We start from the raw sequence: 27,042 nt of genomic DNA on the forward strand, positions 1-27,042 counted from the left end.
GGTTCTAATTAGCACCTTTTTTTCTAAGAGTGTAGCCATACCCTCATACACACAGCTCTCGTGTTTCTTCATTCATTTCTTCATTCAGTACAAATTATGTTAATTGTAGATTGTGATCATTGAGTAGTATATGATGTCTGTTGGATACCATTGGACTAGGTGAATCTCATGTAGTGTTAAACACAAATAGGTTGCCTTACCCTGTACCATAATGTCTAATTGTGTGTTAGTAATCTGTGAGTGATTGATTTTTCAGGGATTCGACTCGTTGACAGGGGTAAAAGGAGAAAAGGGAATCATCGGATTTCCTGGAGTCAGGGTAAGAGATGCTATTGAGATGCTAATGACTTGATTCTCCTCTTTGAGTATGCTCTTGAGGGATGTTATGGTTAGGGATAAGAGTTTTTCCTCACCTTGTGACCTGACCTGGAAAAACTCTTGAGCCTAGACAACCTTTACCCAAGGTCTGGAGTTTTTCCTGATCAGGTTACATTTTGGTAATTGAGCAGAAGCTTTTATCCAAAGCATCTTACAGTAGTGAGTGCATACATTTTCATACTGGCACCCCATGGGAATCAAACCCACAACCTTGGCATTGCAAGTACCATGCTCTACCAACTGAGCCACACGGAACATTGTCAGGAAAAACCTCAAGTCATAGTCAATATTGCAGAGTAATAGTGAAGAATGGGGTAAGTTGAGCCAATTTTTACATTCAGCATCACTCCGTCAAGGGAAATACGCGGAGTAAACCAAACATTCGGAACACCTTCCTAATCTTTAGTTGAACCCCCCTTTTGTCCTCAGAACAGCCTCAATTTGTCAGGGCATGGACTCTAAACGGTGTCAAAAGCGTTCCACAGGGATGATGGCCCATGTTGACTCCAGTGTGTCAAGTTGGCTGGATGTCCTTGAGGGCGGTGGACCATTCTTGATACACACAGGAAACTGTTGAGCGTGAAAGGCACTTAAATATGTTGTCTTGTCCATTCAGTCTCTGAATGGCACACATACACAATCCATGTCTCAATTGTATCAAGACGTAAAAATACTTCTTTAACCTGTCTCCTCCCCTTCATATACACTGATTGAAGTGGATTTAAGAAGTGACATCAATAAAGGATCATAGCATTCACCTGGATTCACCTGGTCAGTCACTGAAAGAGCAGGTGTTTTGAATGTTTTGTGTACTCAGTGTATAGTATTCTCTCTAACAAAGATATCTACATATATTTCAGGAGGCTGTTTAACACTGGAAATAATCTAAATTCATGTAACCACTACAGTTTTGAAAACATAGCTTATCCAAAAAAAGTGGTCTCTTGGCACACTTAACCAGGGCATGGGGGGGTTGAGTCACGGGACAGAGTAAGTGAAGCCGACCTACAACTTTTTCTGAATGAAATATTACCACTACCTTTTTAAGATCATGTCTATCTTTATTTCCCGCACACACTTCAACACAATCACTATAACTTTTTTTGTCCTTTAAATATTTAAGCCTCTTTTAACACAGGCTTAACACCTAACAAACACTTTGTACTTTAAAAAAAACACATTAAACATAGGCCAGGGCTTGTTGTTATCTCATACCAGAGTGATAATGCCTTGCATTACGCCTGGGAAGAAAACATTTACATTTGCTCAACTTGCCATTGGCTCAACTATTGGTTCAACTTACCTCAAGGCAAGGATTTGGACTGTGTTTAGCCACAGCCATAAGAAAGCACTTTCATGCTATGTTTAGGACCTCATATTTAAGCTTATAGAGACCTCCTATTGACATATAGAACAATCCTAAAATTATCCAGCTGGTTTATATACGAGCATCATGAAACCTCTAACACAAAAAAATCATTTGACTTGGTGAAAATATTTCTTGGGGACCTAACTTGCTTACCACTTTCACAGAGTCCATGGAATGATTACTTTTTATATCTGGTGAAATTATATATTTTCTTGTATAGTTTCCTAGAAGCAATGGTGGCTCAACTTACCGCTATGGCTCAACTTACCCCCCCCCCCCTTCCCCTCATAGATCATTCATTAGTTTCATATTACATTAGATTTAGAATATATATTTCACCCAAGGAATCTTTAGTTTTCCATTCAAACTACTGTATGATGATGTTTTAAGCTGAGAGTGTATTGGAAAAGGACCCTATGCCTAACCTGTACTTTCCCTATCGGACGTGGTCACTCTTATGGGTTTCCTCTCACTTCTAAGAAGCTTTTACTTTGTGCAGAGCTTTCCTGCCCTGCTCCTACTTCTTTGCATTTCAGGGCCACATGTTTTGAAACAAAATGCCTGCAGGGGATCACCATCTTGTGGTGCATACACAACATCACAGGCCTACACTCAAAAAGACCGCCTTACTTAAGCTACTCATCTCTTTACTGTAACACATAGGCAGTGGTGGAAAAAGTATCCAATTGTCATACTTGAGTAAAAGTAAAGACATGTTAATAGAAAGTGAAAGTCACCCAGTAAGGTACTACTTGAATAAAAGTCTAGTTTTAAATGTACTTAAGTGTCAAAAGCAATATTAAATGCTAGAATATACTTAAGTATCAAAAGTAAATGTCATTTTCCTGTCTATTTCCAGTCCTTTTGGGTGTCAGGGAAAATGTATGGAGGTAAAAAGTATATATTTTCATTAGGAATGTAGTGGAGTAAAAGTTGTCAAAAATATTAGTAGTAAAGTGCAGATACCCCCCAAAAAACGAGTTAAGTAGTACTTCAAAGTATTTTTACTGAGTTACTTTACAGCACTGCACGTATAGTGGATAAATATAGTATGTTATTGTGTTTATTAGGGTCTTCCTGGATATCCTGGCTTCCCTGGGCCACCTGGTGTAAAGGTATGCAGCAGTTTCGTCACCATATTAAATACAACTGTGTGTGTGTGTTGATTGTGCTCTAATTACCATGATTTCTCATATGTTCAGGGGATCCTCGGGAGCCCTGGCCTACCTGGTCTGATAGGAACGGAGGGACCCAAGGTTAGCCGGTCACACTGTAGAAAACAGCGCTCTCTGTACGGTGTCGGCATAGGTTTGAATCTGGCCTACTGCCCTTTGACACAACCTCTCTCTACCTTTCCCCACTGTCATTCTTTCTCTTTATCTGTTCAATAAAGTCAGAAAATACTTGAAAATATATTTCAGAAAGCAACGCTTAACTCTTAACTATTCCCCATCCAATCTCACTGAGATCACCCATTTGATTTTCATTAATGTGGTGTTATTTAGTATCTTATGTGACGTGACATTAATGTGATATCTTTGTAAATGTCTCCAAGGGGTTCCAAGGAGATCTTGGTCCCAAAGGACTGACAGAGTTCAGGCAGGTTAATTATACAGGTAAGTGCTTTGTTTTCAACATATACACAGTCCTCTGGACACCATTGACCCTTTAGTGACATCGTAGTAGATTAATACTCTCACTAACCCATGGATGTTACTGTGTCTTAGCTTTACATTAGACTCCGAGAATGAGTTTTCTCAAGCATGGGACCTAACATAGTGATATGAGTGATCTAAAAACAAATGTTCTCACACAAACCTGGATTTTCCAAGGCAAAAAATAAAAACCACATAGCATACTTAACTCCATGGTTCTCTAAGAACCTATGTTATTTATTTTTTTAAATGCACTGCATGCTGGCATGGTCAATAGCCCGTTTACCATTCTCCTCTTCCATTTAGTTGCTCCCTCTCTCCATCGGTTCAGTTCCACTCCAAGAATGGTGACAAACATGATAATGGCATTTTATTTAGCTCATTGACTACATTGGAAATAAGTTTTGTATAGTGCTTTCATGTGTTATCCTCGGGGCTTTGTACTGTTTAAATGTAGTACAATGTTTTAACCCTCCAAAATAAATAGGCAATCTAGTCAAATTACATTTCCGGGTAGAAGCTGATGAAAGACAGGATTTCTGTAACACTCCCCGGATCTCTACTGAGACTCACTCGTAAGGAAACTGAAAGGGAAAGACTGATTGACTAAATGATAAAGGAGAATGGGACTTTGTGGGCATATTGTGTGTGGCTGTCCTGGCATGATGTCATCATTGTTTTTCCCCCTGGCATGACATCATCATCGTGTGTCTTGTGGGTCGGGGTGTGTGTTACATGACCGCCGTACAGCTTGTAGAGGTGAGCACATTGTCTATTAAGAAAATTCACTGTATCACTAAAACACCTTGATAAAACTGATTTTCATAAAACAACTGTGATAAGATATGTCACTCTCGTTAGTTAGTCTTTATGGATGTGTCGTTCTTAGAAATAAATCAAATACCTGTGCAGGTTGTAACATCCATTCACACTATCCCAGATATCAAATCAACTGATCATGTTTTTCATGCACTTAGAAAAAAGGTTCCAGTTAGTACAAAAAAAACAGTTTTTTTTTTTTTAAATTCTCATTGTTCCTGTAGGGTAACTCTTTTTGAGGCCTTGGAGAACCTGTTTATAATGGTTCTATGTAGAACCATCACGAGAGGGGTTTAAGTAGCACCAGTGTTCTAAGTAGGAACCCTTTTTGGTGCTTCTTAGAACCCATACATTAAAAAAGGGTTATTTGATGTGTCCCTGTAAGGGAACCATGTCTGGTGCTTTGCAGAACCCTCTCATGAAGAACTTTCTACACTGGATTCCAGGTAGAACCAATAGAACCACACTAGAACTCCATGGTTTGATTACTATTTACATTTAGTAGTATGGCTCATCCATAATGAAACTTGAAGAAAACATTTGAGAAAATGTTTCTAGACATTTCTTCCACTGGTTGTATCAAAGTGAGATATGCCTCCAAGACATGTGATTCAGCATTATAATCTTTAAATCTTGGACTATGGAGGTCTAGTGTCTTTATATACATGCTGACACTCCTCACTTAAGGATCTAGAACAATCAACCAAAAATAACCCATGCACATAAACTCCGAGGAAGTTACCTGCACTGTATCTGTGAGCTGTTGGCTAGAGGGCATGTGCAAGACCAGAATAGGCACATTTGCTATTTAACGCAACAGTTTTTGTGTCAAAACTATCAGTAGAGTTGAAAGTGCGATAGAAACACATTGAACTTCAAATTATTATTTGGTACATGAAAACGGAAGGAAAAAAGTAGATCACGCACTGATTTTATCTGCAACACGTCAGTTTGGTGGAAACACACAGCTGGTTGGAAAATGTGCATATTCTTTAAGCAGATTTTAGAATATTTGCTGTCTATTTCCAATTGGTTGGAAACCTATATAGCTAGTGAAGAGTTACAACTATAACCCATTTAATGCAGTAATTGTGACTCCCATGGTAACCTGTTGTTTCAGGGATGCCAGGGGAGTCGGGGCTGCCTGGAAGACCAGGACCACCTGGAGATGTTGGGGAGATGGGGATGCACGGCCGCCAAGGACTGCCTGGGTTATCAATACCTGGTCAGTGACCCAAAAGTCCCCTGGCCAGTACTAATACCCCCCATCTCAAAATACAGTTCAGCCCCAGTGTGAGCGTGCTTGTTTATATACATGTGCGTGTGTGTCTAATAAGGTCTTTGTACTGTAACTCTACCTTACCATGCCATGCTGCCTCTCCTCAGGTACCAATGGTGAGCCTGGCCCAATAGGGATGACTGGCACCAAGGGGGTTAAAGGAGAGCCAGGGATGCACTACCAGAACGGGCCTACACCCGGAGAGCCTGGTAAACCGGGCACAGCAGGCCTCAGTGGTCTGAAAGGAGAGCGCGGCCCCCCAGGTTTGTAACCTCAAGTGCATTTTGTCCCCATCTCCTGCACTTCTCTCATAGAACATAGCCTATCTTCTACTAATCTCTTGATATTCGATGCATTCATTGTCATAGCATCTGAATGTGGATTTAAACACTCAACACCTACTGTAGACTCGGTTCTGGCTTGTGAATGTGGAACTCGTGTTGGTACTGTAGATAATGTTATTAAGTTATTTACAGCTTGTATTGCAATGTTGTTGTGTGTACACTCTTAGAAGTAAAGGAGCCTGTGGGGGTGGAAAGGGTCTTCGAGGAACCCGTCTGTAATGGTTGAAACAGGAACCCTTTTGTAATGGGAGGGGTTCGATTTTGAACCTTTAAAAAATATATTGTAGATGTGGCAACCTATCGGAAGATTGGAGGCATTGCTTATTGAAGGCATGGCTTTCAGGTAGTTATTTTTGGCCACCCCATTGAGTAAATGTCATAGAGTACCACAGTATGAGTCATAATACCCATAAAACCTAGCGGTCAAACAGGGAAATGGTTCCAATCGTTTTTCTACCATTAATTTTTCCCATAGGGGATTTTAGAAACACTTAAAATAAGGTCTGTGTTTTGTATAGGCTTGTATAGATGTTTTGATAACCATGTAAATCTCTCTCAGACAAGGTGACTTTTATCAATATATTCGCCTGTATTTAACCCCAACCAATGAAACGCTAATTAGTTGTTAATGTGACTATCAGAAAGAACTACAAATGCCATGATGATCTAGACGAGACTGCCTGTAACGGTTTTCTTCTGGTGAAAGAGAGGCGGACCAAAATGCAGCGTGGTGGTTATTCATGTTTTTAATAAAGACGACTATACATGAACAGACTAAACAAAACAAGAAAAGTAAAAACCTAAACAGTCCTATCTGGTGCAAACACAGAGACAGGAACAATCACCCACAAAACCCAACACAAAACAGGCTACCTAAATATGGTTCCCAATCAGAGACAATGACTAACACCTGCCTCTGATTGAGAACCATATCAGGCCAAACATAGAAATAGACAAACCAGACACACAACATAGAATGCCCACCCAGCTCACGTCCTGACCAACACTAAAACGAGGAAAACACATACGAACGATGGACAGAATGTGACACTGCCAAATAGAGGCAAAGGTAAGAATCTCTGGATTAACTATCTATTGCTCGCTAAATATAGTAATTAATAAATTGGCTACATTCTTTAAATGTACCTGTTAGCAAAGGTGACAGCTAGAGATGTTGTGCAGGAGCTTGCAGGGATTTGTAGTCTTACTGTCATGTTTGTCATTTATTATCATGTCTTGTCCCTGTGCTCCCCATTCTATTCGTTTCCCTCTGCTGGTCTTATTAGGTTCTTTCCCTCTTTCTATCCCTCTCTCTCCCCCTCCCTCTCTCACTCTCTCGCTCTCTCTTCTCTCTATCGTTCCGTTCCTGCTCCCAGCTGTTCCTATTCCCCTAATCATCATTTAGTCTTCCCACACCTGTTCCCGATCCTTTCCCCTGATTAGAGTCCCTATTTCTTCCTTTGTGTTCCGTTCCTGTCCTGTCGGTTCCTTGTTTAGAATTCACCATGCTGTGATTGTGTATCGCCCTGTCCTGTCGTGTTTTTGCCTTCATCAGATGCTGCGTGTGAGCAGGTGTCTCTGTCAGCTACGGCCTGCGCCTACCCGGCGACCTGCAGTCTGTGGCCGCTTCTCCTGTTATTCCCCTCTACAGACTAGAGGATTTCTGTTATTCCCTGTTTGGACATTTCCTGTTAAGGATTCAGGATTTGTCGTTTTCTGTTTGGACTTGAATAAACTCTGTTTCTGTTAAGTCGCTTTTGGGTCCTCTTTCACCTGCATGACAGAAGGAACCGACCAAGGAATGGACCCAGCGACTTCAGACGCTCGTTACACTGCCGTCGAGATCCAAGGAGCCATGCTCGGCAGACACGAGCAGGAATTGTCTGCTGCTCGCCATGCCGTGGAGAACCTGGCCGCTCAGGTTTCCGACCTCTCTGGACAGTTCCAGAGTCTACGTCTCGTGCCACCTGTTACTTCCTGGCCTGCCGAGCCTCCAGAACCTAGGGTTAATAACCCACCTTGCTACTCCGGGCAGCCCACTGAGTGCCGCTCCTTTCTCACGCAGTGTGAGATTGTGTTCTCTCTCCAACCCAACACATACTCTAGAGAGAGAGCTCGGGTTGCTTACGTCATTTCACTCCTTACTGGCCGGGCTCGAGAATGGGGCACAGCTATCTGGGAGGCAAGGGCTGATTGCTCTAACAAGTTCCAGAACTTTAAAGAGGAGATGATTCGGGTTTTTGACCGTTCAGTTTTTGGTGGGGAGGCTTCTAGGGCCCTGGCTTCCTTATGCCAAGGTGAACGGTCCATAACGGATTATTCTATTGAGTTTCGCACTCTTGCTGCCTCTAGTGAGTGGAACGAGCCGGCGCTGCTCGCTCGTTTTCTGGAGGGACTCCACGCAGTGGTTAAGGATGAGATTCTCTCCCGGGAGGTTCCTTCAGATGTGGACTCTTTGATTGCTCTCGCCATCCGCATAGAACGACGGGTAGATCTTCGTCACCGGGCTCGTGGAAGAGAGCTCGCATCAACGGTGTTTCCCTGCTCCGCATCGCAACCATCTCCCTCCTCTGGCTTTGAGACTGAGCCCATGCAGCTGGGAGGGATTCGCATCTCGACTAAGGAGAGGGAACGGAGGATCACCAACCGCCTGTGCCTCTATTGCGGAGTTGCTGGACATTTTGTTAATTCATGTCCAGTAAAAGCCAGAGCTCATCTGTAAGCGGAGGGCTACAGGTGAGCGCAACTACTCAAGTCTCTCCATCAAAATCCTGTACTACTTTGTCGGTCCATCTACGCTGGACCGGTTCGGGTGCTACATGTAGTGCCTTGATAGACTCTGGGGCTGAGGGTTGTTTCATGGACGAAGCATGGGTTCGGAAACATGACATTCCTTTCAGAGAGTTAGAGAAGCCTACGCCCATGTTCGCCTTAGATGGTAGTCATCTTCCCAGTATCAGATTTGAGACACTACCTTTAACCCTCACAGTATCTGGTAACCACAGTGAGACTATTTCTTTTTTGATTTTCCGTTCACCGTTTACACCTGTTGTTTTGGGTCATCCCTGGCTAGTATGTCATAATCCTTCTATTAATTGGTCTAGTAATTCTATCCTATCCTGGAACGTTTCTTGTCATGTGAAGTGTTTAAATGTCTGCCATCCCTCCCGTTTCTTCTGTCCCTACTTCTCAGGAGGAACCTGGCGATTTGACAGGAGTGCCGGAGGAATATCATGATCTGCGCACGGTCTTCAGTCGGTCCCGAGCCAACTCCCTTCCTCCTCACCGGTCGTATGATTGTAGTATTGATCTCCTTCCGGGGACCACTCCTCCTCGAGGTAGACTATACTCTCTGTCGGCTCCCGAACGTAAGGCTCTCGAGGATTATTTGTCTGTGTCTCTTGACGCCGGTACCATAGTGCCTTCTTCCTCTCCGGCCGGGGCGGGGTTCTTTTTTTGTTAAGAAGAAGGACGGTACTCTGCGCCCCCTGCGTGGATTATCGAGGGCTGAATGACATAACGGTTCCGCTTCCCCTTATGTCATCAGCCTTCGAGATTCTGCAGGGAGCCAGGTGCTTTACTAAGTTGGACCTTCGTAACGCTTACCATCTCGTGCGCATCAGAGAGGGGGACGAGTGGAAAACGGCGTTTAACACTCCGTTAGGGCATTTTGAGTACCGGGTTCTGCCGTTCGGTCTCGCCAATGCGCCAGCTGTTTTTCAGGCATTAGTTAATGATGTTCTGAGAGACATGCTGAACATCTTTGTTTTTGTCTATCTTGACGATATCCTGATTTTTTCTCCGTCACTCGAGATTCATGTTCAGCACGTTCGACGTGTTCTACAGCGCCTTTTAGAGAATTGTCTCTACGTAAAGGCTGAGAAGTGCTCTTTTCATGTCTCCTCCGTTACTTTTCTCGGTTCCGTTATTTCCGCTGAAGGCATTCAGATGGATTCCGCTAAGGTCCAAGCTGTCAGTGATTGGCCCGTTCCAAGGTCACGTGTCGAGTTGCAGCGCTTTTTAGGTTTCGCTAATTTTTATCGGCGTTTCATTCGTAATTTCGGTCAAGTTGCTGCCCCTCTCACAGCTCTTACTTCTGTCAAGACGTGTTTTAAGTGGTCCGGTTCCGCCCAGGGAGCTTTTGATCTTCTAAAAGAACGTTTTACGTCCGCTCCTATCCTCGTTACTCCTGACGTCACTAGACAATTCATTGTCGAGGTTGACGCTTCAGAGGTAGGCGTGGGAGCCATTCTATCCCAGCGCTTCCAGTCTGACGATAAGGTTCATCCTTGCGCTTATTTTTCTCATCGCCTGTCGCCATCTGAGCGCAACTATGATGTGGGTAACCGTGAACTGCTCGCCATCCGCTTAGCCCTAGGCGAATGGCGACAGTGGTTGGAGGGGGCGACCGTTCCTTTTGTCGTTTGGACAGACCATAAGAACCTTGAGTACATCCGTTCTGCCAAACGACTTAATGCCCGTCAAGCTCGTTGGGCGTTGTTTTTCGCTCGTTTCGAGTTTGTGATTTCTTACCGTCCGGGTAGCAAGAACACCAAGCCTGATGCCTTATCCCGTCTGTTTAGTTCTTCTGTGGCTTCTACTGATCCCGAGGGGATTCTTCCTTATGGGCGTGTTGTCGGGTTAACAGTCTGGGGAATTGAAAGACAGGTTAAGCAAGCACTCACGCACACTGCGTCGCCGCGCGCTTGTCCTAGTAACCTCCTTTTCGTTCCTGTTTCCACTCGTCTGGCTGTTCTTCAGTGGGCTCACTCTGCCAAGTTAGCTGGTCATCCCGGTGTTCGAGGCACTCTTGCGTCTATTCGCCAGCGCTTTTGGTGGCCGACTCAGGAGCGTGACACGCGCCGTTTCGTGGCTGCTTGTTCGGACTGCGCGCAGACTAAGTCGGGTAACTCTCCTCCTGCCGGTCGTCTCAGACCGCTCCCCATTCCTTCTCGACCATGGTCTCACATCGCCTTAGACTTCATTACCGGTCTGCCTTTGTCTGCGGGGAAGACTGTGATTCTTACGGTTGTCGATAGGTTCTCTAAGGCGGCACATTTCATTCCCCTCGCTAAACTTCCTTCCGCTAAGGAGACGGCACAAATCATTATTGAGAATGTATTCAGAATTCATGGCCTCCCGTTAGACGCCGTTTCAGACAGAGGCCCGCAATTCACGTCACAGTTTTGGAGGGAGTTCTGTCGTTTGATTGGTGCGTCCGTCAGTCTCTCTTCCGGGTTTCATCCCCAGTCTAACGGTCAAGCAGAGAGGGCCAATCAGACGATTGGTCGCATACTACGCAGCCTTTCTTTCAGAAACCCTGCGTCTTGGGCAGAACAGCTCCCCTGGGCAGAATACGCTCACAATTCGCTTCCTTCGTCTGCTACCGGGTTATCTCCGTTTCAGAGTAGTCTGGGTTACCAGCCTCCTCTGTTCTCATCCCAGCTTGCCGAGTCCAGCGTTCCCTCCGCTCAAGCGTTTGTCCAACGTTGTGAGCGCACCTGGAGGAGGGTGAGGTCTGCACTTTGCCGTTACAGGGCACAGACGGTGAGAGCCGCCAATAAACGCAGGATTAAGAGTCCAAGGTATTGTTGCGGCCAGAGAGTGTGGCTTTCCACTCGCAACCTTCCGCTTACGACAGCTTCTCGTAAGTTGACTCCGCGGTTCATTGGTCCGTTCCGTGTCTCCCAGGTCGTCAATCCTGTCGCTGTGCGACTGCTTCTTCCGCGACATCTTCGTCGCGTCCATCCTGTCTTCCATGTCTCCTGTGTTAAGCCCTTTCTTCGCACCCCCGTTCGTCTTCCCTACCCCCTCCCGTCCTTGTCGAGAGCGCACCTATTTACAAGGTACATAAGATCATGGACATGCGTTCTCGGGGACGGGGTCACCAATACTTAGTGGATTGGGAGGGTTACGGTCCTGAGGAGAGGAGTTGGGTTCCGTCTCGGGACGTGCTGGACCGTTCACTCATCGATGATTTCCTCCGTTGCCGCCAGGATTCCTCCTCGAGTGCGCCAGGAGGCGCTCGGTGAGTGGGGGGGGTACTGTCATGTTTGTCATTTATTATCATGTCTTGTCCCTGTGCTCCCCATTCTATTCGTTTCCCTCTGCTGGTCTTATTAGGTTCTTTCCCTCTTTCTATCCCTCTCTCTCCCCCTCCCTCTCTCACTCTCTCGCTCTCTCTTCTCTCTATCGTTCCGTTCCTGCTCCCAGCTGTTCCTATTCCCCTAATCATCATTTAGTTTTCCCACACCTGTTCCCGATCCTTTCCCCTGATTAGAGTCCCTATTTCTTCCTTTGTGTTCCGTTCCTGTCCTGTCGGTTCCTTGTTTAGAATTCACCATGCTGTGATTGTGTATCGCCCTGTCCTGTCGTGTTTTTGCCTTCATCAGATGCTGCGTGTGAGCAGGTGTCTCTGTCAGCTACGGCCTGCGCCTACCCGAAGCGACCTGCAGTCTGTGGCCGCTTCTCCTGTTATTCCCCTCTACAGACTAGAGGATTTCTGTTATTCCCTGTTTGGAAATTTCCTGTTAAGGATTCAGGATTTGTCGTTTTCTGTTTGGACTTGAATAAACTCTGTTTCTGTTAAGTCGCTTTTGGGTCCTCTTTCACCTGCATGACACTTACTTTGTCTACTTTGATGCTAATTAGCATTTTTGAATCTGAGAGTAAATTATGCCGAATATATTGATAAAAGTCACCTTGTCCCGGAAAGATTTACATGGTTATCAAAATGTCACGTCAGGGTAAGCATACACAAACACAGCCCTTATTTTAAGTTTTTCTAATATCCCCCATAGAAAAAATGCATGGTGGAAAAATGGTTAAAACCATTTCCCTGTTTGACCGCTAGGTTTTATGAGTATTATGACACCTCCACTGTGGGTCTCTATTCCTGTTCATCATGTTATGTTTGTACACTGAAAATGAAAATGTTCCTTGAATATTTAGGCATATTACAAATTCTAATATAATATTCATATTATTAACATTACTGATGAGTAATAAAGTGGTAACTATTCCAACTATAGGATTTGCATATGCTCTTGAGGAACTCCTACACCTCAGTATGCCTCATTGAAGATACAAACCTGTCACTGTTCAACCAATACAACAGAACAGATGAACATGAATGACATTAAAAGTGACATTTGAAAGCCATGCCCCTACTATGCCATGCCTGTAGTCCATGGTTATTCTTGGAACCCTTTGCTACATTGAAACATTAAAGGTTCCTCCAAGAACCCCTCAACTAACCAAAGGTGCAAATATACCAATGGTTCCTTGAGGAACTCCAGGGGTTCCTTGAGGATCTCCAGGATTCCTCGAGTCACCACTAATTCTATGAGTGTAGTTTGCTTCCATTTTTCATCATCTTGTCAGCTAATATTCCACTTGTGTTTGTTTTGCTAAGCCTATGTCTGATCTGCATGCCTTTGTGTCTCCTGCAATGATGTCATCATTGTGTCCCACCCTGGATGATGTCATCATTCTGTGTGTGCTCCTCGTATGACATCATCGTGTGTCTTGTGATGTGTGTTGGGTGGGCGCCACATAGGTTGTGGAGGTGAGCACTCCTGCTTCACTGGTTTGAATTAATTCTCCAGATATTCTCAAGATAAACACCATCATTTAGACATGCACTTTATTAGATCCTGGAATTCCTTTGAGGGGAGTCTGAATTGTAGTAGCAGTCATTTTTACAGTACCCAAAACAATGATTTAATTTGACCATAGGATAAAAACATACTGTATGAATAGTGCACTGTGGATTCTATTGAATTGATCTCTCAAAATATTTGTGTACGTCTTCACTCAGCCTTTGGGATATTCGATTAAGGTGTGTAATCATCGTTGTGCTGCAGGTACGTACTGCACCCCTGGTTCACCAGGAGAGCCTGGAGCAGATGGAGATCAAGGTCCTCCTGGATCTGCAGGGTTCCCTGGTAGCAAAGGTGAGTTGTTATGTAACATGGATTTATTCATGTGGAATTATTAGAACATGTGTCTAGGGCTGTTGCGGTGACTGTATTACCGCCACACCGGCAGTCATGAGTCATGACCGCGGTAAAATTCCACATGCACTCTGGACATGCTTTGGTAGTACCCAACGTGCTAACTACCATCAGGTCCTAATGGTCTGGTACTCAGTGCTCTATTGTCCCTCTAACCACTGACATCAATGTAAATACAATAACAAATTACGTCAAACACTTATCATCAAAACAGTGATTTGCTTTTAAAACTCACTTCTGAGGTTCAATTTGATGAAAGAAATTCAACAGCAGGTTGAAACTGAGTGTAAAAGACGGTTGCTGTGGATGTTGTTTTCAAAGCCTAACACAATGAAATGGACAGCACTTTCTAAGGTGATGATTAATTCAAAACACCCATAAGCATATTAGAGCATATGCATGTGCATAGGCTTATGAGCCCAAGTCCCAAAAAACCTGGAATAAAATGTATGATTGTGCCGTTATACAATACATAGCCAATACATATTGCGAATGGCAGAATAACAAAACTGATTTACGATGTCTTGGTTTCATAATCCAAAATTAAATACATATGAGTTATCGCCTTCGAGTGTGGACTGTATTACTATGCATACTGGATGGACTGGTTACCTTATGCTATGCTCCAAAATGTCTATACACGAGTCTGGGAGACAGCGTATAGCCCTAGGCAAGGGTTTCCCAAACTCGGTCCTCTGGGCCCCAAGGGATGCACAATTTTGTTTTTGCCAAAGCAATACACAGCCGATTCAAATAATCAACTAATCATCAAGCTTTGATCATCGGAATGCACCCCTTGGGGTCCCGAGGACCGAGTTTGGGAAACGCTGCCCTAGGCAATGCTGTTGGCTCGTTGAAAAGTGCGGATGGCTTACAGTTTGCCTACACTTATAGTGAATTTGTATATGATTTTGAATAGCCTTGTAATAGAGAATGTTTTATATTTTTATAATTCATTGGGTGACACATTACCTTCAGCTATACAGAATGTCTCACCACCATGTGTTTCCATTTCCTCCTCTCTTTCCTTTATTCATTTCTCGAGTGTGCAGAGGAGCTGTCAACGTTTTAGTGAAATATGTTTTGTTTGCCGAAAACATGTTACTATCGATGTTCCCAAACAGATTTCACTTGGTTTGCCAAATGAAGCACTGGGTAGCTGCAACAGGGTTGGAGAACCCATGGCATAGAGGGTTTGGGCAGAATATCACCTGTCTGGGCATGAGATCCATGATCCAGATCCATGGCCTGCATACTCACCAGACATGTCACCCATTGAGCATGTTTGGGATGCTCTGGATTGACGTGTAGACAGCGTGTTCCAGTTCCTGCCAATATCCATCAACTTCGCACAGCAAATTAAATAAAAAATTTAATCAAATTATATTTGTCACATGCGCCGAATACAACAGATGTAGTAGACCCTACAGTGGAATGCTTACTTACAAGCCCTTAGCCTCTCTGGGATATGTGGGACGCTAGCGTACCACCTGGTCAAAAGCCAGGGAAAATGCAGTGCGCCAAATTAAAATAAATTACTATAAAAATCTAACTTTCATTAAATCACACATGTAAGATAGCAAATTAAAGCTACACTTGTTGTGAATCCAGCCAACATGTCAGATTTCAAAAAGGCTTTTTGGCGAAAGCAAACGATGCTATTATCTGAGGATAGCACCTCCGTCAACAAAGAGAGAAACCATATTTCAACCCTGCAGGCGCGACACAAAACGCAGAATATAATATAATTCATGCCTTACCTTTGATGAGCTTCTTTTGTTGGCACTCCAATATGTCCCATAAACATCACAAATGGTCCTTTTGTTCGATTAATTCCGTGGATATATATCCAAAAAATACATTTATTTGGCACGTTTGATCCAGAAAAACACCGGTTCCAACTTGCTCAACGTGACTGCAAAATATCTCAAACGTTACCTGTAAACTTTGCCAAAACATTTTAAAATAGTTTTGTAATAGAACTTTAGGTATTTTTTAACGTAAGTAATCAATAAAATTGAAGACGGGATGATCTGTGTTCAATACAGGAAGAAAACAAACTGAGGCATGCTTTCTGGTCATGCTCCTCTATCTAACAGTACACTTCAAGTGACCCTCGTTCAAGATGGCCGTACTTCTTCATTACACAAAGGAATAACCTCATGTAACGTACTGGGTATAGTGGGTGAGAAGTCAGGCGCAGGAAGCAGAGAGTTCAGGGTAGTGCTATATTTAATGCACAAAACGGCGAACATAAACCACCCCCACGAAAACACAGGGCGCACAACAAAACAAATGCCCCAAACACGAGGACTAAAACTGTCCAGTAAAACCCACAAAATAGGAAACATGTAACCCACAGACGTGCACACAAGTTACACAAAACAATCCCGCACAAAGAGCAGGCGGGCCTACTGGTAAATAAAGCCCAACTAATCAGCCTAAAACACAAAGAGGTGAAACAAATAAACAGAAAGGGGAAAAAGGATCCGTGGCAGCTAGTAGGCCGGTGACGACGACCGCCGAGCGCCCCCTGAACAGGAAGGGGAGCCACCCTCGGTAGGAGTCGTGACACCTCAACCAATTTCTAAAGACTGTTGACATCCAGTGGAAGCAATAGGAACTGCAAGAAGGTCCCTTAGAAATCTGGATTCCCAATGAAAATCCATTGAAAAGAGAGTGACCTCAAAAAAAATGTCTGAATGGCTTGTCCTCGGGGTTTCACCTGCTAAATAAGTTCTGTTATACTCACAGACATGATTCAAACCGTTTTAGAAACTTAAGAGTGTTTTCTAAAACTAATATACTCATATATAAATCCAAATCCTAATACTAATATATAAACTTCAGAGTGTTTTCTTTCCAATTCCAAATACTAATAATATGCATATCTTATCTTCTGGGGATGAGTAGCAGGCAGTTGAATTTGGGCATGCATTTCATCCGGACGTAAAAATTACTGCCCCCTGTCACCAAGAAGTTAACCAACAATGCAGTTTTAATAAAAATGAAAAATAAATAAAAATAACAAATAATTAAGAGCAGCAGTAGAATAACAGTCGGGAGGCTATATACAGGGGGTACTGGTACAGCGTCAATTTTCGGGTGCACAATGTTAGTCGAGGTAATTGAGGTAATATGTACATGTAGGTAGAGTTAAAGTGACTATGCATTAAACAGAGAGTAGCAGCAGTGCAAAAGAGGAGGGGGGACAATGCAAATAGTCTGCATAGCCATTTGATTAGCTGTTCATGAGTCTTATGGCTAGAAGGTAGAAGGTAGAAGCTGTTAAGAAGATCTAAACTTGTTGCTCCGGTACTGCTTGCTGTGCGTTAGTAGAGAGAACTTGGGTGGCTGGAGTTTTTGACCATCTTTAGGGCCTTCCTCTGACACTGCCTGGTATAGAGGTCCTGGAGGGCAGGAAGCTTGGCCCCAGTTACGTACTGGGCCGTACACACTACACTATGTAGAGCCTTGGGGTCGGAGGCCGAGCAGTTGCCATACCAGGCAGTGATGCTCTCTCTGGTGCAGCTGTAGAACGTTTTGAGGATCTGAGGACCCATGCCAAGTCTTTTCAGTCTCCTGGGGAGGAAAGGCTTTGCTGTGCCCTCTTCATGACTGTCTTGGTGTGTTTGGACCATGATAGTTAGTTGGTGATGTGCACACCAAGGAACTTGAAGCCCTCAACCTGCTCCACTACAGCCCCGTCAATGAGAATGGGGGTGTGCTCGGTCCTCCTTTTCCTGTAGTCCACAATCATCTTTTTTGTCTTGATCACGTTGAGGGAGAGGTTGTTATCATGGCACCACATGGCCAGTTCTCTAACCTCCTCCCTATAAACTGTCTCAACGTTGTCTGTGATCAGGCCTACCACTGTTGTGTCGTCTGCAAACTTAATGATGGTGTTGAAGTCGTGCCTGGCCATGCAGTCATGGGTGAACATGGAGTAAAGGAAGGGACTGAGCACGCACCCCTGAGGGGCCCCCGTGTTAAGGATCAGCGTGGCATATGTGTTGTTACCTACCCTTACCACCTGGGGACAGTCATCAGGAAGTCCAGGATCCAGTTGCAGAGGGTGGTGTTTAGTCCCAGGGTCCTTAACTTAGTGATGAGCTTTAAAAGCACTATGGTGTTAAACACTGAGCTGTAGTCAATGAATAGCATTCTCATGTTGGTGTTCCTTTTGTCCAGGTGGGAAAGGGCAGTGTGGAGTGCAATAGGGATTGCATCATCTGTGGATCTGTTGGGGTGGCATGTAAATCGGAGTGGGTCTAGGGTTTCTGGGATAATAGTGTTGATGTGAGCCATGACCAGCCTTTCATAGCACATCATGGCTACAGACGTGAGTGCTACTGGTTGGCAGTCATTTAGGCAGGTTTTTTTATACCTTTATTTAACTAGGCAAGTGAGTAAAGAACAAATTCTTATTTACAATGACAGCCTAGGAACAGTGGGTTAACTGCCTGGTTCAGGGGCAGAATAACAGATTTTTACCTTGTCAGCGATTCGATCGGGCAACCTTTTGGTTACTGGCCCAATGCTCTAAACACTATGCTACCTGCCGCCCCTAAGGCCTTAGTGTTCTTGGGCACAGGCACTATGGTGGTCTGCTTCAAACATGTTGATATTACAGACTCAGTCAGGGACAAGTTGAAAATGTCCGTGAAGACACTTGCCAGTTGGTCAGCGCTTGCTTGGAGAACACATCCTTGTAAATGTCTGGCCCTGCGGCTTGGTGAATGTTGACCAGTTTAAAGGTCTTACTTACATTTCTTATAAGGGTCCTGGTTAGAGTCTCGCTCCTTGAAATTGGCAACTCTACCCTTTAGCTCAGTGCGGATGTTGCCTGTAATCCACGGCTTCTGGTTGGGGTATGTAGGTACGGTCACTGTGGGGACGGCATCATCAATGCATTTATTGATGAAGCCAGTGACTGATGTGGTGTACTCCTCAATGCCATCGGAAGAATCCCAATGGCACAGCCAGAAGAGGACTGGCGACCCCACATAGCCTGGTTCCTCTCTGGTTTTCTTCCTAGGTTTTGGCCTTTCTAGGGAGTTTTTCCTAGCCACCGTGCTTCTACACCTGCATTGCTTGCTGTTTGGGGTTTTAGGCTGGGTTTCTGTACAGCACTTTGAGATATCAGCTGATGTACCCTAGCCTAGCCTACTTCAGCAGTATTGTATCATTTTAATCATTTTAGTCAATAAGATTCTTGCTACGTAAGCTTAACTTTCTGAACATTCGAGACGTGTAGTCCACTTGTCATTCCAATCTCCTTGCATTAGCGTAGCCTCTTCTGTAGCCTGTCAACTATGTGTCTGTCTATCCCTGTTCTCTCCTCTCTGCACATACCATACAAACGCTCCACACCGCGTGGCCGCTGCCACCCTAATCTGGTGGTCCCAGCGCGCACGACCCACGTGGAGTTCCAGGTCTCCGGTAGCCTCTGGAACTGCCGATCTGCGGCCAACAAGGCAGAGTTCATCTCAGCCTATGCCTCCCTCCAGTCCCTCGACTTCTTGGCACTGACAGAAACATGGATCACCACAGATAACACTGCTACTCCTACTGCTCTCTCTTCGTCCGCCCACGTGTTCTCGCACACCCCGAGAGCTTCTGGTCAGCGGGGTGGTGGCATCGGGATCCTTATCTCTCCCAAGTGGTCATTCTCTCTTTCTCCCCTTACCCATCTGTCTATCGCCTCCTTTGAATTTCATGCTGTCACAGTTACCAGCCCTTTCAAGCTTAACATCCTTATCATTTATCGCCCTCCAGGTCCCCTCGGAGAGTTCATCAATGAGCTTGATGCATTGATAAGCTCCTTTCCTGAGGACGGCTCACCTCTCACAGTTCTGGGCGACTTTAACCTCCCCACGTCTACCTTTGACTCATTCCTCTCTGCCTCCTTCTTTCCACTCCTCTCCTCTTTTGACCTCACCCTCTCACCTTCCCCCCTACTCACAAGGCAGGCAATACGCTCGACCTCATCTTTACTAGATGCTGTTCTTCCACTAACCTCATTGCAACTCCCCTCCAAGTCTCCGACCACTACCTTGTATCCTTTTCCCTCTCGCTCTCATCCAACACTTCCCACACTGCCCCTACTCGGATGGTATCGCGCCGTCCCAACCTTCGCTCTCTCTCCCCCGCTACTCTCTCCTCTTCCATCCTATCATCTCTTCCCTCTGCTCAAACCTTCTCCAACCTATCTCCTGATTCTGCCTCCTCAACGCTCCTCTCCTCCCTTTCTGCATCCTTTGACTCTCTATGTCCCCTATCTTCCAGGCCGGCTCGGTCCTCCCCTCCCGCTCCATGGCTTGACGACTCATTGCGAGCTCACAGAACAGGGCTCCGGGCAGCCGAGCGGAAATGGAGGAAAACTCGCCTCCCTGCGGACCTGGCATCCTTTCGCTCCCTCCTCTCTACATTTTCCTCCTCTGTCTCTGCTGCTAAAACCACTTTCTACCACTCTAAATTTCAAGCATCTGCCTCTAACCCTAGGAAGCTCTTTGCCACCTTCTCCTCCCTCCTGAATCCTCCTCCCCCTCCCCCTCCTCCTCCCTCTCTGCAGATGACTTCGTCAACCATTTTGAAAAGAAGGTCGACGACATCCGATCCTCGTTTGCTAAGTCAAACGACACTGCTGGTTCTGCTCACACTGCCCTACCCTGTGCTCTGACCTCTTTCTCCCCTCTCTCTCCAGATGAAATCTCGCGTCTTGTGACGGCCGGCCGCCCAACAACCTGCCCGCTCGACCCTATCCCCTCCTCTCTTCTCCAGACCATTTCCGGAGACCTTCTCCCTTACCTCACCTCGCTCATCAACTTATCCCTGACCGCTGGCTACGTCCCTTCCGTCTTCAAGAGAGCGAGAGTTGCACCCCTTCTGAAAAAACCTACACTCGATCCCTCCGATGTTAACAACTACAGACCAGTATCCCTTCTTTCTTTTCTCTCCAAAACTCTTGAACGTGCCGTCCTTGGTCAGCTCTCCCGCTATCTCTCTCAGAATGACCTGCTTGATCCAAATCAGTCAGGTTTCAAGACTAGTCATTCAACTGAGACTGCTCTTCTCTGTATCACGGAGGCGCTCCGCACCGCTAAAGCTAACTCTCTCTCCTCTGCTCTCATCCTTCTAGACCTATCGGCTGCCTTCGATACTGTGAACCATCAGATCCTCCTCTCCACCCTCTCCGAGTTGGGCATCTCTGGCGCGGCCCACGCTTGGATTGCGTCCTACCTGACAGGTCGCTCCTACCAGGTGGCGTGGCGAGAATCTGTCTCCTCACCACGCGCTCTCACCACTGGTGTCCCCCAGGGCTCTGTTCTAGGCCCTCTCCTATTCTCGCTATACACCAAGTCACTTGGCTCTGTCATAACCTCACATGGTCTCTCCTATCATTGCTATGCAGACGACACACAATTAATCTTCTCCTTTCCCCCTTCTGATGACCAGGTGGCGAATCGCATCTCTGCATGTCTGGCAGACATATCAGTGTGGATGACGGATCACCACCTCAAGCTGAACTTCGGCAAGACGGAGCTGCTCTTCCTCCCGGGGAAGGACTGCCCGTTCCATGATCTCGCCATCACGGTTGACAACTCCATTGTGTCCTCCTCCCAGAGCGCTAAGAACCTTGGTGTGATCCTGGACAACACCCTGTCGTTCTCAACTAACATCAAGACGGTGGCACGTTCCTGTAGGTTCATGCTCTACAACATCCGCAGAGTACGACCCTGCCTCACACAGGAAGCGGCGCAGGTCCTAATCCAGGCACTTGTCATCTCCCGTCTGGATTACTGCAACTCGCTGTTGGCTGGGCTCCCTGCCTGTGCCATTAAACCCCTACAACTCATCCAGAACGCCGCAGCCCGTCTAGTGTTCAACCTTCCCAAGTTCTCTCACGTCACCCCGCTCCTCCGCTCTCTCCACTGGCTTCCAGTTGAAGCTCGCATCCGCTACAAGACCATGGTGCTTGCCTACGGAGCTGTGAGGGGAACGGCACCTCAGTACCTCCAGGCTCTGATCAGGCCCTACACCCAAATAAGGGCACTGCGTTCATCCACCTCTGGCCTGCTCGTCTCCCTACCACTGAGGAAGTACAGTTCCCGCTCAGCCCAGTCAAAACTGTTCGCTGCTCTGGCTCCCCAATGGTGGAACAAACTCCCTCACGACGCCAGAACAGCGGAGTCAATCACCACCTTCCGGAGACACCTGAAACCCCACCTCTTTAAGGAATACTTAGGATAGGATAAAGTAATCCTTCTCACCCCCCTCCCCCCTTAAAATATTTAGATGCACTATTGTAAAGTGGCTGTTCCACTGGATGTCATAAGGTGAATGCACCAATTTGTAAGTCGCTCTGGATAAGAGCGTCTGCTAAATGACTTAAATGTAAATGTAAATGTACGAAGGGCTATATAAATCAATTTGATTTGATTTGATATTTCAGTCTGTGCTAGCAAAACAGTAATGTAGCTTAGTATCTGTGTCATCTGACCACTTCTTTATTGACCTGCTGGTGCTTCCTGCTTTAGTTTTGCTTGTAAGAGGGAATCAGGAGGATAGAATTATGGTCAGATTTACCAAATGGAGGGTGAGGGAGAGCTTTGTACGTGCCTCTGTGTGTGCAGTAAAGGTGCTCTAGAGTTTTTTAAGAGTGGGACAACATTCCGCTGGCCACAATCAACCACCTGATCAACTCAATGCAAAGGAGATGTGTCGCGCTGCATGAGGTAAATGGTGATCACAGCAGATACTGACGACTGGTTTTCTGATCCACGCACCTTGTTTTTTTAAGAGTATCTGTGACCAACAGATGCAAATCTGTATTCCTAGTCATGTGAAATCCATAGATTAAGAGTTTAATTTATGCATTTCATTTGACTGATTACCTTATATGAACTATAACTCAGTAAAATCTTTGAAATTGTTGCTTTGATGAGTTTATATATTTTTTCCGTGTATTCAGTGTAAGAATTTCTTACTATAAAATCATATAAAATAAAATAATGGCACAAGGACTTCATGTCAGCTAAATAAATAAGACTACAGCCTATGGCATGGAACATAGCCAGATAACATACAGTAGACCAACTCCTATTCTGTTCCTTTGAAATACATTTTCTTAACATCATAATGTTCCTTTAGACCTGACTAAAATAAATATGTGGATTTAATAGGTGACATCAATGAGGGATCATAGATTTCAGCTGGATTAACCTGGTCAGTCTATGGCATGGAAAGAGCAGGTGTTCCTAATGTTTGTACACTCGGTGTGTAGGCTGCTATTGTACACTGCTATCCTGTACCTTTCTCATACAGGTGTAGGATCTTAATTCAAGCTAGTTTGCTACAGCAGGAAAACAGTCCTGCAGCAACAGAAAATGTGAATTGTTATGTGGATTAGAATGAATGTACATTTTTACAGGAGTTGATACATTTTTTGTTAGGGCAAACCCAAATCAAGTCTGAAATTTCAATGTGGAAATTACAAACTTTAGAACCCTTTTTAAAAATCAAATACACAACAAATTTGCATGTCCTTGCTAAGCAGAAATATTCTTATCCACAAAAAAAACATATCAAATTAAGATCCTGCATCTGTATTCTATGCCTTTTTGTATTCCATGGGTTTCAGAACACAACATATGTCCGTCCCACCGGCCAAATGTGGCCTGCAAGCCAATTTAATGTGGCCCACCATACATTAAATAATTAAGAATGGTGCACCATTTTCTGGCCCCTTGAATCATGTCAATATCTGTAATTGGCCCCTTTGACAAATGAGTGAAACCCTAATCCTGTATCTTACTTATTCACTTTGTCTCATTGTTTTTAGGAATTGATGGTGATTGTGATTGTGAGCTCCTCCAGCCTTCAAAGGGAGACCCTGGCATTATGGGGATTCCGGGATTGCCAGGGTTACGAGGACTTTGTGGGGCACCAGGCCCGAGGGGTGACATTGGTTTTCCCGGAGACATAGGAAGAAGTGGGGCAGACGTGAGTATCATTGTCAGTGTTCCTTTATTGACGGACCATGACTAAGACCAAGAGTTTTTCCTGACCCTGTGTACAGATCAGGAAAAGCTATATTTTTATTTAACCTTTATTTTGACAGTGTCATGCTGAGACCAAGATCTATTTTACAGATGAGCCCTGTATACACTAAATGGACATCAATATACATTATACACATAAGAGCGTCTGCTAAATGACTTAAATGTAATGTAAATGTAAATATACAGTGCATTAAGAAAGAATTCAGAGCCCTTGACTTTATCCACATTTTGTTACGTTACAGCCTTATTATAAAATATATTACATAGTTTTTTCCCTCATCATTCTATACACAATACCCCATAATGACAAAGCAAAAACAGGTTTTCAGAAATGTTTGCAAATCTATTAAAAAATATATATATATATCACATTTACATAAGTATTCAGACCCTTTATTCAGTACTTTGCTGAAGCACCTTTCACAGCAATTACAGCATCGACTCGTCTTGAGTATGACGCTACAAGCTTGGCACACTTTTATTTGGGGAGTTTCTCCCAGTGTTCTCTGCAGATCCTCTCAAGCTCTGTCAGGTTGGATGGAGAGCATCGCTGCACAGCTATTTTCAGGTGTCTCCAGAGATGTTCAATCAGGTTCAAGTCCAGGCTCTGGCTGGGCCACTCCTGCTTTGTCCCAAAGCCACTCCTGCATTGTCTTGTCCGTGTGTTAGGGTTGTTGTCCTGTTGGAAGGTAAAACCATCGCCCCACCAGGTCCTGAGCGCTCTGGAGCAGGTTTTCATCAAGGATCTCTGTACTTTGCTCCATTCATCTTTGCCTCGATCCTGACTAGTCTCCCAGTCCCTGCCACTGAGAAACATCCCCACAGCATGATGCTGCTACCACCATGCTTCACCGTAGGGATGGTGCAAGGTTTTCTCTTCATAATTATACGAGGATCAATGTTTTTATGTTTGTTATCTCTAATACATACAATAGGAAAGTGATCACTGATGTCATTAGCAAATACACCGCTCAATAGGTACTTGTGGGGGCTAAAGTCAGGTTAAAGTCAAAATAAATATTGGTCAAATGATCAGAGGACGGTGTACGCCAATTCAAGTAAAAATCTCATAAAACTCATTCAGATGACAGAAAATGTTTAAAATATTCAGAATAGTATCAACCGCTTCTATCAGTTAAGCAAGGGGGCGATCCCTACGACAAACAAATGCGTATTTTGGTGTGAGGCCAAAGCTATAACCAAACACACAAACTTTTGGGGGATAGTGACACTTAGAGAACAAGTCGATTTCACATACAGTGGGGCAAAAAAGTATTTAGTCAGCCACCAATTGTGCAAGTTCTCCCACTTAAAAAGGTTAGAGAGGCCTGTAATTTTCATCATAGGTAAACTTCAGACAAAATGAGAAAAAAAATCCAGAAAATCACATTGTAGGATTTTTAATGAATTTATTTGCAAATTATGGTGGAAAATAAGTATTGGGTCAATAACAAACGTTTATCTCAATATTTTGTTATATACCCTTTATTGGCAATGTCAGAGGTCAAACGTTTGGGTCCTGCAATTTCCCCTACGTGCAGCATGTAGCCTGCCTATAGGCCGATTGGAACCTCTAGAACAACTCCTACCCAACCATAACTGATCCTATAGTTGCAATGCTTAGCCAAGGCTATACCCAACAAATAGAACCTGGTTAATGTTGAGTTGATTAAAACATTTTTCTTCCATTTCATAGGGCTTCCCAGGATTTGCAGGTGTCCGGGGTCCAAAAGGTCAGAAAGGTGACATCTATCTATGCATTAAAGGTAAGAGCGACTTTTCATTGGTCGATGTGAACATTCTATCTTGCCATTGGATGTATTTATACTGAACAAAAATATAAATGTAAAGTGTTGGTCCCGTGAACTGAAATTAAAGATCCCTTAAGTTTTCCATACACCCAACAAGCTTATTTCTCTAACATTTTGTGGAGGGATTTGTTACCATCCCTGTTAGTGAGCATTTCTCCTTTGCCAAGATTATCCATCCATCTGACAAGTGTGGCAAATCAAGAAGCTGATTTAACAGCATGCTCATTAAACAGGTGCACCTTGTGCTGGGGACAGTAAATAGGCCACAATAGCACAGAAATTAATGCTCCGAGAATGTTATGTTCATTTCTTTACCATAAGCTGCCTCCAACATCGTGTTAGAGAATTTGGCAGTAGGAAGCCCAGGAACTCTAAATCCGGCTTCCTCACCTGTGGAATCATTTGAGGAGGGGTGGGGGGTGCTGAGGAATATTTATGTCTGTAATAAAGCTCTTTTGTGGGGAAAAACTTATTCTGATTGGCTGGGCCTGGCTGCCAAGTGGGTGGGCCTATGACCTCTCAGGCCCACCCATGGCTGTACCCCTGGCCAGTCATGGAAATCCATAGATTCGGGCCTAATTAATTTATTTCAATTGACTGATTTCCTTATATGAACTGTAACTCAGTCAAATCTTTGAAATTGTTGCATATTGCGTTTGTTTATTTTCAGTATAAATACTAAATACCATCAATTGTTTTATTCTGTGTTGTTACAGCATTCAACCCACATAATGCATTTCTAAAAAAATAAATAAATAAATAAAACTGTGATTATACATATATATATATATATATATATATATATATATATATTATTTTATTTATTATTATTTTATTTTGGGGGGGGGTCGTACTAATTGATTAACACTAATGGTGGGGTAGCTGGAATATTGTCATGGTTGTGAGTTCAAAGGTTGTGAGTTCAAATCCCAGATGAGGACATGTTGAAGAGTAATTACTGTATAAATGAACATTCACAATGAAATCATTTATGTCAAAGTGTGTCAATATGTACATTGGAAATATTGTATGTTAAGCACTGTTCTTGTAGTTGGGTGTTCCTAACCTTTCCAACAGACAAATCTCTGTGAATGGATCAGTAGTTCACCAATCAGGGCTTGATGGGCTGGGCAACAGTAACAGACCCCTTGACTTTTTCAACATTTTGATATGTTACAGCCTTATGCTAAAAATGATTAAATAAATACAAAATCCTCAGCAATCTACACACAATATCCCATAATGACACAGCTTAACAGGTTTTTAGAAATGTTTGCTCATTTCTTAAATGTAAAAAACAGAAATACC

The 27,042-nt window shown here is 44.2% G+C and overlaps 1 protein-coding gene across 5 annotated transcripts in view; it reads left to right on the plus strand.

Annotated features, from left to right (window-relative positions):
• Positions 1–27,042, plus strand: part of col4a4 (collagen, type IV, alpha 4) — a 174,208-nt gene that overhangs the window by 87,466 nt on the left and 59,700 nt on the right. For 3 of the 5 annotated variants that reach the window (XM_046295033.1, XM_046295034.1, XM_046295032.1), the window contains 11 exons: positions 257–319; positions 2,818–2,862; positions 2,950–3,003; positions 3,303–3,363; positions 4,153–4,161; positions 5,342–5,446; positions 5,608–5,763; positions 13,403–13,411; positions 13,710–13,799; positions 23,704–23,864; positions 25,620–25,689. In XM_046295033.1, coding sequence (XP_046150989.1) covers positions 257–319; positions 2,818–2,862; positions 2,950–3,003; positions 3,303–3,363; positions 4,153–4,161; positions 5,342–5,446; positions 5,608–5,763; positions 13,403–13,411; positions 13,710–13,799; positions 23,704–23,864; positions 25,620–25,689 — 823 coding nt within the window. The remainder of the gene's footprint in view (positions 1–256; positions 320–2,817; positions 2,863–2,949; positions 3,004–3,302; positions 3,364–4,152; positions 4,162–5,341; positions 5,447–5,607; positions 5,764–13,402; positions 13,412–13,709; positions 13,800–23,703; positions 23,865–25,619; positions 25,690–27,042) is intronic. The other 2 variants (XM_046295035.1, XM_046295037.1) reach the window with 2 other exon arrangements.

Source organism: Oncorhynchus gorbuscha, linkage group LG13 (genome assembly GCF_021184085.1).
Source record: "Oncorhynchus gorbuscha isolate QuinsamMale2020 ecotype Even-year linkage group LG13, OgorEven_v1.0, whole genome shotgun sequence".
NCBI lineage: Eukaryota > Metazoa > Chordata > Actinopteri > Salmoniformes > Salmonidae > Oncorhynchus > Oncorhynchus gorbuscha.